The following is a 19,026-nucleotide window of genomic DNA, read 5'->3' on the forward strand; positions in this document are numbered from 1 at the left end:
CAAAGAGCAAAAAGGTTTACTTTACGGAGCCAATACCATATAGGCTCCAGACCATGTGAGTGGTTCTAGTTATTTATTTACCACGAATTACTATCCAAGACCATCTACACTATATATCTCTGTGTTTTTTTCTTTTTCATATATACCTTCAAATTTGTATCTTCAAATGTGTTGTTACACCCAATTGATGGGTTAAGTAGACCTCTACATAATTCTTTATTTGTATAGCGCTCCACTCATTGATATATGTTTTATACCATATATTTTCTGGGTACTTAAGATTGATTGTGGAAATAAGGGTATTCCACTTTATGTGTTGAGCTGCTTTCTGTTTAGGCACTATATTGTATCACCTACTACCTCTGAAGAGAGAGTTTTTGTTTTCTGTATTTGTATACTGTTTACATTACTGCCAAGGGACACCTCCCGTGGCAGTCACTCAGATATTCACTAGAGGTGCTTCCTGGGGCAGTACTGCACAATGTGTAGCACTGACGTTCAGCATCTTCACGCTCTGCATGGAGGCACTGAACATTCCCCATAGAGATGCATTGATTCTATGCATCTCTATTAGGAGATGCTGATTGGTCAGCGCTGCGTTTTCACGCAATAGCCTCTCAATGCTTTAGTATAGGTCATATATTTCTCTGAAAAGGCAGTGTTTACATTAACAGGCCTGCAGGGACATGCTATACTCACCAGAACAACTACATAAAGCTGCAGTTGTTCTGGTGACTATAGTGTCCTTTTAAACTCTCCATTATGTTTGCTCAGTTCCATTTATTTTAAGAACGAAACCAACAGAAGTATTTAGATTCTCCCCCCTCTCCTCCCATCTAATGCCCCTATTTTTTTTTTATATATATATTTTTGCTTTGTATTTTTTTTACAGTGGCATAAAACACATTATATAATCTTTGGGACAGGCACTGATGTTTAAGATATGGTTATTTATCATATGAAATATTGATGCAACACACACTCACAGAATGCATAAACAATCTCACAGCTTAGCTTATTACCTAAATCATTGTTACGGCTTAAAGTGTTAAGCCTTATACTACTAGCCAATTACTACTGCTACTCACCATTACAAGGCTAGTGACTCCATAGCTGGGAGAATTTCTACTTGTCAGGGCAAAATTTTCATCTATCGATGGATAGTGGCGAGTGGATATTTTGTGCTCTGTTATTATATATTAAATAGGCAAAAGATTTATCTGTCATCTAGATCTTCTTGAGATGTCAATCAGAAAAAGAATAAAATGTCAATCATTTTCACCCATCCGTAAAACTGTGTGAGCGGCATAGTAATTCTGCCTATATTTATGTCATATACATACATAAACATAAAACCTTATGAAATGTGTTTATGTTGTACTTACAATAATTATGAATTACTCTCTAGTTTTGTGATGGTTACAATTTTGTATAATATAATTTTAAATGTATTAAACAAATATCATGCCCTAACCTATAACAAACATTAGTAGCACACACATAATAAAAAATGTACTTGGGTATATTTCTGCATTTGTATATGAAATGTATGTAGCAGTATTTGTAAGTTAATTTCTTATTAATTTTGCAGCTTCTGCGTATTATGATGGGTTTGTAATCACTTCATATTTGTGGAAACGGGCAAGTGTCAAAGATCTGTTAGACTGTTCTTTTTCTGAGTCAGTTGATACCTTGTGTAAGATTCTTGATGGATCTGGGGGAAAAAAGCATTGATCAAATTGTCAAGCAAATGTCAAAAGCTTCTTTTAATGTCTTTCTTTAGGGATATGTCAGAAGCACGGTCAGTTGGATTACACGCCTCATGCTATTGTGCAACCCATCGCTATGACATTGACATCGGACCTTTCTAACTGCCCTCAATGTTCCAAAACAAAATGGGAGGATGGTCGAAAACTCTCTGCACCCAACAGCACAAGGTCAAGTCAAGATGGGACACAAGAGCAGACCAGTGAGAAAGGATTAGGAAGCAGGAGTGGTGATAGCACCTCCGAGCTTGACAAAGAGGAAGAAGAAGATGGGGAAGAAGGCTTTTGTGAAGGACTATGTGTGGAAATAAGGGCAAAACTCAGAGGAATAGTTGATAGCAAGTATTTCAACCGGGGGATTATGATAGCCATCCTTGTGAATACAATAAGTATGGGCATCGAGCACCATGAACAGGTAACTCACTTTTATATACATTTATTTTAATTATTTCGGAGTTGAGACACTTTTTATCTTTTGATATATGTTTATAACATCAACACAATGACATGGTGCAGAAATTATTTATAGGCTTGATTCTCTATTTAACCACTAATTAGTGCTAAACAGTATCCTTGTTCTCTCTCTTTTTAAAAAAATAAAAATAATTTTTATATATATAAATTTCCGAAAAACAGATATTCCAAGCTATTGGGACATTTTTACACAATTTTTATGCAGCCTTTTATGCAACAACTGTAATTGTTTCTACATCTACATTTTTACTTGTATAGTATAAACCTTGCAAGTATAAACCTCGAGTGCACAATACAGTAACAAAATTTTGTATTGTGCTACACCATCAATAAGCAATCACCCCATATACATTTTTACTCAGTTTTTGGGACATTATAAGATCATTTTAGGTCAACAGATCAACTGCAGTAGATAACTATTGATGTGTTTAACACATAAAAAAAAAACTATTTGAATTAATTCAAGGGGACAATTTGGGCCATTTTGGGACAATTTTAGAACAGTGCACGTCTCTCTCTGTAAGACAGTCTGAGTTATGACAGGGGGGGGGGGAGGGAAGCGGAAGAATAGACTGACTTTTCATGTATGCCATGTCACTTCTGTGACTTGCTGTCACACTGACCGAATGCTTGGGAAAGCTTATCAGTGGCTATTTCTGTTCTGCCTTACAAGAGATTTCAGTATCAGTACAACTTGGACAATCCTGGCAAGAACTACTGCATTGTAGTCAATTAAGGACAATTATTGGCTTTTGTTGGACCCCCTCACTTTTGACTGATGACCTCTGGGATCTCTACCTGCTGAGTTATAGGCCAAAGTCACTATGACACATAGTCATGGTGACAGATTGTGGTTGTCACCAAGTATGAAAGCGTTACATAGGACTAACACAGTGCAAACTTCTTTGCTATATGAGAGGAGTCATAAGCTGGTAAACATAGAGAATAAGTAGAGCAGAAAGGCATGTACCACATCTCTGCATAGTTTAGATGAGTGTCAAAAACTTAGAGTCAATAAGAAATTCACATGTTGAGGTTATTTTTGCTAATTACTAACTGAGTTCTCCCTATTGGATGCTAAAATGAGATTAGTGTAATACAAGACAGAATTGTGCATTCGTGATATACCTTTGTCGAAACTAATTGAAAGATTATTGCTAATTGTATGAGTCATTATTTGTTTATAGGAAGATTACCTCTACAAAGATAGCAAGGTAATATTTTTTTAAAATATGATTTAACACGCTGCTGCAAAGCCATGACATGCGCATTGTCATCTCTTTGGCCTATTCCAGTTATAACCAATACCTCCAATAAACACAGACACAAAGATTGTTTGGCAAAAATATTCCACGGCTTTATTAATTACATAAATATATAAATTAAAATATAAAATTTAAGAGGTCATTGTCACCAACATTTGAACAGACATTCCCCCAATTAACATAACTAAATACCCAGACAATGACCTCAAACATATTTACATAATACCATATAACAATGTAACATAAATAACATAAACAATTAACACAGCCACCCAGGGCAACCATTTCCAATTGTAGGGGCATACCGAGACACCCCTACACTATTATCATAGCCACCAAGGGCATCCCATTTCACATTTCACAGTAGGGGCATACCAAGACACCCCTACACCATCACATAGCCACCAAGGGCATCCCTTTCCACTGTAGGGGCATACCAAGACACCCCTACACCATTGACCCAGCCACCAAGGGCATCCATTTCCAGTGTAGGGGCATACCGAGACACCCCTACACCCCCAGGTTCGTAGCTACCGCCGAGCTCGAACCTACCACCAAATCTAAAGGTAAGTATTCCTCTTGACCTATCCCACTTACCAAAAACCGACCTACCCCCAATTAAACTAAACCATCCCCCGCCGCCGTGACAAAACGGGAGAGTCATAAATCTTAACCATTAACCCACTAAGTTAGGGAGGGTGGGCGGGACAGCTAACAACAGGTAAAGATTTCGAATTAAAATGGAACCCAATTTTAAAATGGCGAATATTTATATGACTAAGCCACTCCCATTATTTCAATTGACCAATCAAGTAACACTCCTCCATAGGCCTGCCTCCTAGCTCTGTCAAGGCCCATTCCACCTAGCTTTGCTTATTCCATGGGCTTCATGACATGCGCATTGTCGTCTCTTTGGCCTATTCCAGTTATAACCAATACCTCCAATAAACACAGACACAAAGATTGTTTGGCAAAAATATTCCACGGCTTTATTAATTACATAAATATATAAATTAAAATATAAAATTTAAGAGGTCATTGTCACCAACATTTGAACAGACATTCCCCCAATTAACATAACTAAATACCCAGACAATGACCTCAAACATATTTACATAATACCATATAACAATGTAACATAAATAACATAAACAATTAACACAGCCACCCAGGGCAACCATTTCCAATTGTAGGGGCATACCGAGACACCCCTACACTATTATCATAGCCACCAAGGGCATCCCATTTCACATTTCACAGTAGGGGCATACCAAGACACCCCTACACCATCACATAGCCACCAAGGGCATCCCTTTCCACTGTAGGGGCATACCAAGACACCCCTACACCATTGACCCAGCCACCAAGGGCATCCATTTCCAGTGTAGGGGCATACCGAGACACCCCTACACCCCCAGGTTCGTAGCTACCGCCGAGCTCGAACCTACCACCAAATCTAAAGGTAAGTATTCCTCTTGACCTATCCCACTTACCAAAAACCGACCTACCCCCAATTAAACTAAACCATCCCCCGCCACAGCTTGACCCCTCAAGCCTCCTGGGCGCCCCCACCCCGAATAAACAAAGCCTGCCGCAAACCATCCTGAAAGCCCAAATTAAGGAAATCCAAACCCACATCAGACAAATGCACCCATCACGCCGGAAGTATCCCGGTAACATATCCTCCAGCTCCCTGTGCCGCACAACTACCCCCCCAGATCTCTTAATAAAAATCGCCAACAACTTATTGAACTTACGTCTATATCTTGCCATCGCTGCGAAATCCCTCGCATGACGCCAATGGAAACGCGGTACCGTTTCCGACCAAACAATAACTACCCCGGGGATCAAAGACCTCAACTTATCCAAGTCCCTTTTAATTCCACGAACTAATTCCCTTTGCGGGACCAACCCAAAATCATTCCCCCCCGTGTGGAACAATATTAAATCGGGGACCTCCCCCTGCCCTATCCTCCGAAACAAATCCAAACACGTATCTCTCCAACCATAACCCCGAAAGCCAAACCACAACACACGTAACACCTCCAACGGAAAGCCGAGCTGCGTGCCTTGTCTCCGAACTGCAGCCCTCCGTTCAGCCCAGTAGACATATGAATGGCCTACTATCCAAGCGACTCCACCTGAAAAGAAAGGAAATAACTTATAACCACGGCCAACCTGAATTGTACCGCCCAAACATCAACATGATTTATAACAACAGGTCAGGACGTACATATGAACGGAATCTAAGCGATTCCCATCTCCCAATTTTCTTAACCAGCTCATCCCCCAAGCCTAATCTCGCCGCCTCAGTGGCAGCCCCGATCCTGAACGAGTGGGTGCCAAATTGCGAGGGATCCATGCCCAAGCGCTCCAAACCCAACTTAAACACCCTGGTGAATTGGAACCTTGACAACGCTGAGCCGTCAGCATGGCGAAAAAAGGAACCCCTCCCTTCGGGGCGGACTTCCACATATCGCTGAGCACAGCCCACTGGGCAAGCCTCCACTTGAGGTATAGCAGACAGCTTAATCGTCCGACCTTTCCCAAAGACATCAGTCTTCGAGCGCCGCAGCCGAATAGCCACTTCTGCTACCCTCAAGTCCACGTCCTCGAACTGAAGACCCCCTTGCCTAAGCTTACTCCCACTCACAATCTCGCTCACCCGAAATGCCCCGAAAAAGGCCCATACAAAAACCACCTTAAACAGCAAGACCTCAAACAGCGAAAAACACAAACTTGGCAAGACCCCCAGAAGCTGCAGAAGCACCGTGAAAGACACCGGCCTCCTACTGTCAGGGACAGACCTCCCCTTGCGATAACCTTTAACTGCCTGCCGCACAATAAACGACTTCGTCAAATCCTCCCACCCACGGAGCTTGAAGAGAAACGCTAGTGCTGCCAAGTTGCGACCAACCACTGCCGGGGAAGCACCCCCTGCGAACAGCCGGCAAAGCAACCATAATAAAGTCTCTAAACGTACCTTTGCCGATACCATGTCCCCTGTACAGCCTACTGCTTCGTCCCACCTTTCCCATACTTTACTATATGCTGCCCACGTGCCCGGAGCCAACGAATCCCTGATCAGTCTTCCAAGCAAGATGTCCCGAGCCGCCACATCTGATCCGGACATGGCAGACCCTCCTTTTGCGCGGTCGGAGCCTCCGCCCGAAACTTTTCCCACTGAAAGCGAGAAAGAGCATCCGCAATTACGTTTAAGAAACCTGGGACATGACGTGCACGAAAAACAATGTTTAACTGCATGCAGTACAAAACAAACCGGCGAAGCAAGCGGACCACTGGGACCGAGGACGCTGACAGATTGTTCACCGCCTCCACAACAGCCATGTTGTCAGTAAAGAAAACCACTCTCCTATTGCGTAAAACCTGGCCCCACAACGAGAGTGCCACCACCAATGGGAACAACTCGAGGAAAGCCAAGTTCCGAATCAGCGGGCTGACTGCCCACTTTTCAGGCCATCTCTCCGCACACCACTGACCCGCGAAGTAGGCCCCGAAACCTACACTCCCAGATGCATCGGTAAAGAATTCCAACTCGGGCGATTCAATACACTTTTCCCTGAAAAATACCTTCCCATTAAAATCCTTCAGGAAGGTCTCCCAAACCCCCAAGTCCTCCTTGATCGGAGCGGTGACTCTAATAAAATGATGAGGTGACCGCACTCCCGCCGTGGCTTTGGCTAGGAACCGGTTAAACACCCTACCCACCGGAATAATGCGACAAGCGAAATTCAACCGTCCCAACAGCGATTGTATATCCCGCAGGGTCGCCTTCCTTGCCCCCCGCAACTCCGAAATAGCGTCGCGCAGGGACTCCAACTTATCCGCTGGCAACCTACATTCCCCGGCGACCGTGTCAATCTCAAGCCCTAGGAAACTAAGGCAAGTAACAGGCCCCACAGTCTTGTCGCGAGCCAGAGGTATCCCAAAAACCTGGCTAACCCATTCAAGACACCGCAACCTGAAACGGCAAGCGTCGGAGCCGGCCGGCCCCACACACAAGAAGTCATCCAAATAATGGACCACAAACTTGGTGCCCGCCTCCTTCCTCACTACCCATTCCACGAACGTACTAAATTTCTCAAAGTACGCACATGAAATGGAGCAACCCATGGGTAGACACAGATCCACAAAATAGCTGTCATCGATAAAACAACCCAATAAGTGGTGACACATTGGGTCAATGGGCAAAAGGCGAAAAGCCGCTTCTATGTCCGCCTTAGCCAACAACGCTCCGCGTCCTGCCTCCCTTACCAGCTCGTCCGCCTGGTCGAATGATGCGTAGGAAACAGAACAGAGTGCCCCGTCAATGTCATCATTGACCGATGACCCTTTCGGGTATGACAAGTGGTGGATGAGGCGAAATTTTCCCGCCTCCTTCTTTGGCACTAAGCCTAGAGGGGAAACCCTGAGAACGGGCAGCGGAGGCACTTTATACGGTCCCGCCATCCGGCCCAGGCGAACCTCATGAAGCAATTTCTCACACACTACATCATGATGTTCGCCAACGGAGCGCAGATTACGGAAACGAGGTGCCACAACCCGCTCCCGGAAGGGAATGATAAAGCCCTTCGTAAATCCCTCAAACAACAAGCAGGCATCATCTCGTTTACCGTAGCTGTTTAGCCACGGGAGCATCGCGTCTACCTTCACTGGAGACCGACCCAGCGGCAGCGGATGGTGCCGAAGCCCCTCCGGCCGAGCTAGGTGCTGCAGACTTACCCCGCTTGAAACACTTGTTGTAACTGTGCCCCCCTCCACAACCGGAGCTTAAAGCGGCATGAGGCACCCCACTTACATTGGCCCTCGTTATAGAGCCAGCAAAAACCCTTCCTTTGCGCAGCCGGCGCGGTGGAAGAGGCACCGGCGCCAGCCCCCCCTTGAAAGGGGGCCGCCTTTTGGGACATCATCAGCTTCATCCATAACGGTAGGTCCATCTGGTCCCATCTCATCCCTGGATTAGCTGATAGCCTCTGGCGAAATTGTTCATCGTACCGCCACCAGGCCAGCCCCCCATACGTGCGGTAAGATTCCCACACCCCGTCTAAGTAACAAAACAACTGGGAACATTTATCAGGGGCCTTTTCCCCCAGCACACTCGCCAGTATGCAAAATGCTCGCAACCAATTCCCGAAAGTTTTCGGGATTTTCCTATACCGACGCCGCTTTTCCTCCTCCTCTTTCTTAGCGTCCTTTTTATCCTCCTCCTTCAAATCCAGGTACTCATCTAAAGGGAGAAGGGAGAAGATCTCCACAAATTCACCCTTCCACAACCTTTCTTTAACTTCCATCTTAAGGTGACACCCTAGCGGACCCGCAAACGACACGTGTACATTCTGTCGTGCTGCATCCGGAATCTCCCCCACTATCGTGTCCCTCTCCACAGCCACTTCTGAGGCTACTGACCCCCCTACCGCTGCTGCCAACTCACCTGCCCCGCTCCCTGCCCGCTCGGGGACCGGAAGCACCCCCGACCCCAAACCCGACGATCCTGGCAACCAAGCCCTGCTAAAAGAAGCCCCCTTATCCAGCCCTGAACTCCAAGATGTAAGGAACGATTTTAAGCCCTCTAATAAATCTCCAGAGTGTGGTGTACTGTGCAACTCACCGACCAAACCCCAAGGTGTTGCTGATCCTGGGGCTGCATCCCGAACTCCGCCATGCGATGGGCCTGGCGATGCTGCTGCGAATTCTCCGCCGTCCCTAGGCCTCCTACGGCCCGCTGACCCGACATCCAAAGACCTGTGGACGAAAGAAGCACAACTGGGGAGGCCGTCTTCAGAACCCAAATCCTCCCTAACCTCAACCCTTGTGCTCCTATGCGTACTGCTACTCCTGGCCTGCCGGCCCTTTCTGCCACACCTGTCCCCGGACGAACTTCTGTCTCGCCTGTCAGGAGAGCCCCTGCTCGCCGACCTAGATGCACTCCCCCGCGAGACTGGACCCCGAACGGGAGAGCCGCGGTACCGCCCAACCGACGACTCCCCGCTGCTGCTGCGCTGTCTGCTCCGGCGGTTACTCCTGGAGCGATGACGGGATCCCCTATCACCCCCCCTGTCCCTGCGCCAACTAACGGGGCTGTCCGACCTATCCTGAGCGCGGCCTTCCCTGCCCGCCCGCTGATCTGCCGGCCTACAGCGCCCCATCTCAGTGCCAGTTCTGGAGGGGGCCATGCCACTGCCTGCTGCGACCCCGCCACCCGTCACTAGCGCCCTATGAGCAGTCCTATCGCCTGTCACCTGCGGCCGCTGCGCTGATGGAAGGGGTGCTTGCGGCCTAGCCCTCGCTTGCTGCAACCCGCTGCGTGCTCTGGGTGCCGCCCTACCCGCCCTGGAATGTGTGGCAGGTGCGGACTGTCCCCTGCTGTCCAAGCCCTTACTGGCTGCCCCATCATTCGCTGAACCTGAACGGGTTAAGAGGGCCTCATTCGACAACCCCTGCTTTTTACCCCTTTTTGCCCTAACTGACCCAGGGGGCGACTCACTGCGTCTACTCTGTCCTGCAGGCTGCTCCCTGCTCCCAACGGGACCCGCTGCCGATAACGAGCCCGCTGCCTCCGAGTTCCTCGGCGCCATCTTGTCCTGACCGCACACCTCAGATGCTGCTTGCCGACCTTGCTGCGCGGTCGCCTCCGGGCCGCTACCTCCGCGGATCCTAGCCCGGCCGCCACATCTCCTATTGCCGGTCCTTGTCCCGCCTGCTGACGGGCTGCGACTCCTAACCACGCCAGCACCGGCCTCAGGGCTCAATCGCTGTGGAGGCCTGGTCCGGCGCGAAGTCCTCCGCGCCGGCGCCGCCGACGGACCCGCCATGCTCAGTGCTGCCCCCAGCTGCTGCTCCATCCAAGCTGTGCCATGCTGCCGGATCGCCGCCTTCACGCCCTCGAGGATCGCTGCCATATCACTCTCAGCCACGGAATCCATCTGAAAGACAAAAAAGAAGAAATCCCCACCAGAAGCCAGCAACAGCTAACAACAGGTAAAGATTTCGAATTAAAATGGAACCCAATTTTAAAATGGCGAATATTTATATGACTAAGCCACTCCCATTATTTCAATTGACCAATCAAGTAACACTCCTCCATAGGCCTGCCTCCTAGCTCTGTCAAGGCCCATTCCACCTAGCTTTGCTTATTCCATGGGCTTCATTACGTTTTAGCAAATGTCTAGCTCTAGGATGAGCTATGTCTGCAGAAAATGTTTTATTCCTTTTTATTTCGCAACAAATTTAATTTTTTAGCACTCTTTATATGCTTTTAACACTGCAGCTTTTGTGAACATTTTCCATGGCCACATTATACACTGATCAACCACAACATTAAAACTACCTACCTAATATCATGCAAGTCCCCCTCCTGGCCACAGCCATCAGGGAACACCATTGTATGTGTTCGGCAACAATGTTTAGGTAGGTGGTAAGTTCCAAAGTAACTGAATGCCAGGACCCAAATGCTCACGTCCCCATTGAAGGCACTTGTGGTGGTGGGTGGAGGTCATCATGGGCACTCTGAACGGTCTGTGACTACACTGCCACATAGGCAGCAAACTGCGATGCACTGTGTTTTGAGATCTATCTATCATGGCCAGCATTAAAAAAATTTCAGCAATTTGAGCTACAGTAGCTCTTCTGTGTGATTGGACCAGATGGGCTAGCCTTTGCTCTCCACATTCATCAATGAGCCTGTTCACTGGTTTTCCTTCCTCGTAGCACTTTTGGTGGATACTAGCCACTGCAGACTGGTAACAACCCACAAAACTTGCCGTTTTGAAGATACTCTGACCCACTTGTCTAGCCATCACTATTTGTCCCTTTTCAAAACCACTCAGATCATTTTGCTTGCCCATTTTTCCTGCTTCCTTTACATGAAATTTGAGAACTGACTGTGACATGGTGAAAAGGTTGGCAGTGTACATAAAATACTTGAGAAGAAGGGGCATGAGATCGGAGGAAGGAGGATGAAATGGCTGGGTAGAATACAAATTCATCCAAAGTATGATTTCGAGTCCATGTGATCCATATGCCTACAGACAGGAAATTCTTATACCTTATAAGGACTTTACAATTTTAGCACATACATCTTAATTAAGCTGTGTTTTTTTTTCTTGGTTTTTTTCATTTATAATATAATACAGCTGCCCAAATGTTGCTGCAGTTTTTTCATGTTTGATACATTTCTATCATGTTCAGTGTCTTGACCAGCGACAGTATTGAATTAGCACAGGAACACGTAATGTGACTTTCCAGAATATGAACCCTAGCAACACTTGTATTTATTTTTAGAGTATAAACATATTCCTCTCTGCAGTTAGAGAAATGCATTAACATACATAATTATATATGTGCAAAGTGCTGTTGCATAAATTCAGCAACTTAAACTAAATGACTGGTAACTGCAACATTATAAACAAGAAAAAAGTACAAAATTATAAAATGCAATTAACATGTTCATCACTGAATTTGTAACATGTATATATGCCACAGGGATCTATATTTCCCCCAGATTATTTGGTACATTGAGAAAAAATTTATTAATTTTATTATTGCTATAATTCTTTGCTAACAAGTGAGTGACAAGGGACAGCAGAACAAACCCTCATCAGGTTATCTCAATCTATCTGTCTTAACAACCACAGTGCAGGTGCTGTAGTTGCTGTGATTATTTATTATCACAGCTTTTCCAGAGACATAGAGGAATGGAGACTTAGATGGTATTTTATCTTGGTACTAATACATTGAAGCCAGTATATTGCAGTCATAGCACAGGTGAGCCACACTTGGGGAAGTGTGCCAAGCAGAGAAGATATTATTTGAAGGGCTGGTGTGTAGACAGGAACAAGTAGTGGGTGTCACATTACTGTATCATCCACAAACCCACAAATCGGGTTAATGGAGGTGGCCAAAGCAATAAAATACGTGATAAATTAGATGTTATCAGTAAAAGTGCTCTTTCTCCATCTGATAGCCCATATGTTTGAACTATGTTTTTTTTTTTTTTTTTTTATATATTCATAGGACTAGGGAGTGTCCATTAGCATCACCAATGTGACCCGGGGCAGACAAAGAGTTTTTAAAAGTATTAGTTTAATTAGCTTATTTTACCAATTAGTTGTTGACTGAAGATTGAACATCGCCTACAGTTGGAAACTGGACCAGGGTTCTAGGTACACATGCACGTCATCATTACTGAACTCATACAGAATGAAGTTATTATGGTGCCTGGAAGTCCCTGGAGCCGGATAACCGTTAGAGATTAAACTGTTTATTTTTGTCAAGGCATTTTTATGAATGGTAAGCTGCTGACACACCAAGCCAATCAGCAACTCCCAATTCTACTGATTGGCTTAACTGTCCATTAATGATTTAACCTTTAAAGGTAACTATTGTAGTGACATCCTGGCACCATAACTACTGCATTCAAGTTGTTGTTGTGTCTGGAATGTTCTTTTAAATTACTCCAACTCAACTGACAAAACCTCGGTGGATTGTAAAAAAAATTGTGGGTTTGTCCTCACTATAAACACAGTAGAAAAAGGAAGCAATACAGCTGGATCTATCCACTCTTTCTAAAGTGTTTGGAGGGGACAGGAATACCAGCTTCCCTGTGGTATCAGAAAATATTCTTGGGACCTCCACACTTGATAACGAAAAGGATTTTATTTAAATATAGCATATCTCTTAAAACCTATAAGAGCTGAATGCAGAGCTGCTCTCCCTGCAGTACTGAAGGGATTATTTTAGTTAAGTTTAGGAAGATGGTGCATGCTTAAGAATAACAACCATTCGACCCATCTAGTCTGCCCAATTTTCGAAATACTTTAATTAGTTCCTGGCATTATCTTAAGTCTAGGATAGCCTTATACAGAGATGGCATAGGACTACACCAGCAGAAAATTAAAATAACGTAAAATAGTCCAAAAGAGTCTCACTAGAGTAACAATGCTTGATGGGGTATAGATGACTAGACTTTTCAGTAGGGGTGGGTACGTCCTTATGTCTTAGGGTATTCCCATATATGAAAAACAAAGAGACAGGGGCAGCCAGTAGTGCAATACGTCTAAAATCCAAAGGGTAAAATAATAGTAGAAGGTAGAAAACTCACATTTAAAAAGAGACGACAATAGTGCTCTCAATTGGGTAAGAGTAAGTAAAAGTAATTAAAATAATACTTACAGGTGTAGAGCAGGAAATACAGCTCTATTAATAAGGCGTAGGTGGTATGATCCCCACCTAGGATTTCTACTCATCTACACCCCATCAAGCATTGTTACTCTAGTGAGACTCTTTTGGACTATTTTACGTTATTTTAATTTTCTGCTGGCGCAGCCCTACGCCATCTCTGCATATTGTCTCATCTATTGAAGAATTCGAGGGGTCTCCTTCTTTTTGGGTTGCTGCCTATCTACATATTGTTTGTTAATTAGCGCTGATTTCCTTTTGTATTTAGGATAGCCTTATGCCTATCCCACGCATGCTTAAACTCCCTCGCTGGGTTGACCTCTACCACTTCAGCTGGAAGGCTATTACATGCATCAACTACCTTCTCTGTAAAGAATTACTTCCTGAAATTATTTTTAAACCTTTGCCCCTCTAATTTAAGACTATGTCCTCTTGTTGTGGTAGTTTTTCTTCTTTTAAATATAGTCTCCTCCTTTACTGTGTTGATTCCCTTTATGTATTTAAATGTTTCTATCAAATCCCCCGTCTTGTCTTTCCTCCTAGCTATACATGTTAAGTTCCTTTAACCTTTCCTGGTAAGTTTTATCCTGCAATCCATTAACCAGTTTAGTAGCCCTTTTCTGAACTCTTTCCAAAGTATCAATATCCTTCAGAAGATACTGCGTACAATACTCCAAGTGAGGTCTCACCAGTGTTCTGTACAATGGCATGAGCACTTCCCTCTTTCTACTGCTTGTATCTCTCCCTATACAACCAAGCATTCAGCCAGCATTTCCTGCTGCTCTTTTACATTGTCTGCCTACATTCTATTATTTTAGTTACCCAATCAAAAAAATTAATAAGATTAGTTTGGCATGATCTCCCTGAAGTAAGCCCATGTATTCTCTTTTCTTTAAATCCATGTGATTTTAGATGTTCAACAATCCTATCCTTTAACATGGTTTCCATCACTTTCCTCACTACTGAAGTAAGGCTTACTGGCCTATAGTTGCCCGACTCCTCCCTACTACCTTTCTTGTGAATGGGTACAACATTTGCTGATTTCCAGTCTTTTGGGACTACTCCAGTTAACAATGATTGGTTAAATACATCCGTAAATGGTTTTGCTAGTACACCACTAAGTTCTTTTAATAACTTTGGATGTATCCCATCAGGCCCCATTGATTTATTTGTCTTTACTTTTGACAGTTGAAATTGAACCTCTTCCTCTGTAAACTCGCATGTAACAAATCACTAATTTGTCCTTTTTCTTAACTAAAGTCCCTCTCCTTTATTTTCAGCTGTAAATACTGAACATACATATTCATTGAAGCAGTCACCTTTATCCTCTTCTACATACCTTCCTTCTTTTTTTTTTTTTTTTAAATCTTTTTTTTTGCTGTGCAGATAAGAAAAATTACAAACTGGCTCCAGGTACCCCAACAGCAATCCTTGAGCTGCTTGGCATGTATAACAAATAGGGTAGTTGCTAGACGTTGCACATTTTTAGTGATTTAGGTACAAGATAAAGTTACACGCAGATGGTATAATTAGTTTAGCTAGGAATACGTTTAAACATGAGAGATATAGCATCCCCCCAAGACCCCCACAGCCACACATGAATGCAATTGGTAAGACTAGAACAGTGAGACAGGTAATGTTTCAACATTGCCATAGTTATACTGAGGCAGGTAAATACTAGATATGACATCTTTAGCAAGTCCCCATGTGTCTCATGGATTCCGCTTGTTCACACTGTTGCCCGGTGGTCTGCCTATGTTGCGGCTGTTGCGGGGCTGATTGATCGATGCACTGAGTGATGTGCGGCATCCGGCTCGCTGTACCTGGACCCCGGTGTGTCTAGAGGGTGGCGTGTTGTGGAGTGGGGGCTGATGTTCCCCGCTGTTCAGGCAAGTGCTGGCTTGGCGTGCTGTGCCCCTTTGCAGAGAGTCACCTGAGGTAAGTGTCCCATTAGGGTGCCAGGATGCGTGTGTGCGGCTGGGCTTTGTGGGTGTCCGTTTCTTTGGTGCTGCTGAACCACTTGGTTGCGGCGTTAGTGGGTCAGCTCTTGGTGTAGGCGCGCAGTCTCTGCCATCTTAGGTCCTGCATCTGGCAGTGCTGCTAGGCCTTGGTCTCAGCCATAGCGGTCGGGGCCCCAGGGGGGGGACCGGGATCACCCCCGCCGGTCCAGAGGGGGGGGGGGAACGGAGCCGGTTCCTCGAGGGTGTAAGCCCCAGGTTGTACACTGCTTAGCAGGATAGTGGGGCGGCGGCCGTCCGCCCCACTCACCGCCGGAGTAGGCCTCAGCTTCAGCGTTGAAGATTTCTCTCCCAGGGGACTAATACTCATCGAGCAAGCCTCACCCTGGGTTCAGTGTGTTCTGCCCGTCGAGGGTCGCCGCTGCTGGCCGGTATTTCTGTAAAAAAGTCGTAGTTTTGTGGGTGAAATAGCTTAGTTTTGCTGGAGCTGGTCTGTCTTACGACCGTCCAGCTCGGCGGTCGGCCCCGCCCCCCCTTCTTTTGTTTTTAATCTAACTCATCTTTGTTTTACTTTCTGTGGCGAAATCAACCTCGCCACTGGGCATTGGAGAAGTCTGTTTGCCCGCCTCCTGCCTGCTGACTATGGCCCCTGGGAGATTTGGCCCTTTAAATACAGTATTTGGGCATATTGTATTTTATTATGCTGCTGCTCGCCCTTTAAGAATCATTTGGGGGACATACTGTGGAGTTACTTGGTGGCCACCATTTCATGTATCAGAGGCACATGGTGAGAACAATGGATGAAGCACATGGTGAGAACAATGGATGGCGGTCATTTTAACTCACAGACACTGTTTGGAACTTTCTACACAGTGTCATCTCGCCGGTACTTGGTGCACAAAGACATTGTTCAGTAGTTTTAAACTATACAACAGGGGACACATTATACAGTAATTATTTTTCATATAGCCTGTGTATGTTCTGCGGAATCTGCATTAAACTGTATCTTCCAAACTACTGAACGGATCTGGGTGAATTTTGGAAATGTGGTTCACCCACTGGTGGATCCAGAGCCTTATCTCGGGAGGGGCACTCATATATAATTTAAAGAAACAATCCAGGCACAATAACCACTACAGCTCTCTGTAGTGGTTATGGTGCCAGGATGCCGTGGTGCCCTCACAGAGTAAATAATCAAACCGTTTAAGAACAGTTTGACAATTTACCTGGGGTCTGCCAGGATAGGGGCTGTAGTATGGGGATAGGGCCTCTAGGTAGGTAGGTAGGTGTGTGTGTGACTGTGTGTGTGCGTGTGCAGTGGGAGCACTGTGTGTAGGAGGGGCATTGTGTGTTTGTGTGAGTGGTGTAGTGTGTGCATGGGAGCGCAGTGTATATATGGGGTGCAGTGGGAACACTGTGTATGGGTTGTAGTGGGGGCAGTGTGTGTATTGGAGTTTAGTGGGGGCAGTGTGTGTATGGGGGGGTGCAGTGGAGGTAGTGTGTATGGGGGTGCAGTGGGGGTAAGTGTGTGCATGGGGGTGCAGTGGGGGTAAGTGTGTATGGGGGTGCAGTGGGGGTAAGTGTGTGTATGGGCTGCAGTGGGGGTAAGTGTGTGTATGGACTGCAGTGGGGGTAAGTGTGTGTATGGGGGTGCAGTGGGGGTAAGTGTGTGTATGGGCTGCAGTGGGGGTAAGTGTGTGTATGGACTGCAGTGGGGGTAAGTGTGTGTATGGGGGTGCAGTGGGGGCAGTGTGTGTATAGTAGTGCAGTGGGGGTAAGTGTGTGTATGGGGGGCAGTGGGGGCAGTGTGTGTATGGGGTTGCAGTGGGGGGTAGTGTGTATATGGGGGTGCAGTGGGGGTAGTGTGTATATGGGGGTGCAGTGGGGGTAGTGTGTATATGGGGGTGCAGTGGGGGTAGTGTGTATGTGGGGGTGCAGTGGGGGTAAGTGTGTGTGTGGGGGCAGTGTGTGTATGGGGGTGCAGTGGGGGTAGTGTGTGTATGGGGGTGCAGTGGGGGTAAGTGTGTGTATGGGCTGCAGTGGGGGTAAGTGTGTGTATGGACTGCAGTGGGGGTAAGTGTGTGTATGGGGGTGCAGTGTGTGTATGGTGGTGCAGTGGGGGCAGTGTGTGTATGGTGGTGCAGTGGGGGTAAGTGTGTGTATGGGGTGCAGTGGGGGCAGTGTGTGTATGGGGGTGCAGTGGGGGTAGTGTGTATATGGGGGTGCAGTGGGGGTAGTGTGTATATGGGGGTGCAGTGGGGGTAGTGTGTATATGGGGGTGCAGTGGGGGTAGTGTGTGTATGGTGGTGCAGTGGGGGTAAGTGTGTGTGTGGGGGCAGTGTGTGTATGGGGGTGCAGTGGGGGTAGTGTGTATATGGGGGTGCAGTGGGGGTAGTGTGTATATGGGGGTGCAGTGGGGGCAGTGTGTGTATGGGGTGCAGTGGGGGTAGTGTGTATATGGGGGTGCAGTGGGGGTAGTGTGTATATGGGGGTGCAGTGGGGGTAGTGTGTATATGGGGGTGCAGTGGGGGCAGTGTGTGTATGGGGGTGCAGTGGGGGTAAGTGTGTGGTGGGGCAGTTTGTGTGTAGTTGGGGCGGGGGGCTAATTAAAACAGATAAGTGTTGTTGTTTTTTTTAATTAAAAAATATGCTTTATATCTCCCCGCCCTTCTTACCTTTGCCCGGGGAGGATATAAAGCAAATTTTTTTTTATTTAAAAACAAAACAAATATTTGCAATTACTATTATAAATATTATCCCCCCTCCCTTCTTACCTTTGCCCAGGGAGGGGGGATATCCATTCTGTGAAGCCCTGGTAGTCCTCGTGGATAATCCCTGGCGGTTCTAGTGTGGGAGTGAACTCTAGCCTGCACCTCGTGGGCTAGAGTTCACTCTCGCGAGAACAGAGCGTTGCCATGGTAACCGCGGCAATGCTCCGTTCTCGCGAGAGGAGACCCGGCGGAGCTGCAAGCTAGAGCTCCCGGGTCTCCTCTCCTTCCAATGCCGGCCGCCCAGCAATGTGCCAGCTGACCGGAGAGGGAGATCTATGATCTCCCCTCCGGTCTGTGAAGGCACCCACCTGGATCCGCCACTGGGTTCACCCAGATACCCCGGTTCCAAGGATATACTTTTTATGGGGTTATTGCATGTTTTGGGGTCCCTATTATATGTTTTATAATACTGTATTTCTCTGCCTGTGATAATTATATTAACCATTGTGTTCAGTAATCATATCACAGGCAGAGGGGAGTATTTTGTGTGGGAGTGTCTGTGTGTATTGTATGGATTGATTGGTTGTTCTGTAAAACCCTGTGGGCAGTACTAAGTTTGTGGATTGTGAATAAAAGAGGCTGTATGTGCCAGTAC

The 19,026-nt window shown here is 46.1% G+C and overlaps 1 protein-coding gene across 1 annotated transcript in view; it reads left to right on the forward strand.

The window, feature by feature from the left end:
- Positions 1–19,026, forward strand: part of CACNA1I (calcium voltage-gated channel subunit alpha1 I) — a 286,325-nt gene that overhangs the window by 139,650 nt on the left and 127,649 nt on the right. The window contains exon 8 of the mRNA XM_063426399.1: positions 1,784–2,181. Coding sequence (XP_063282469.1) covers positions 1,784–2,181 — 398 coding nt within the window. The remainder of the gene's footprint in view (positions 1–1,783; positions 2,182–19,026) is intronic.

This window comes from Pelobates fuscus, chromosome 7 (genome assembly GCF_036172605.1).
Source record: "Pelobates fuscus isolate aPelFus1 chromosome 7, aPelFus1.pri, whole genome shotgun sequence".
Lineage (NCBI taxonomy): Eukaryota > Metazoa > Chordata > Amphibia > Anura > Pelobatidae > Pelobates > Pelobates fuscus.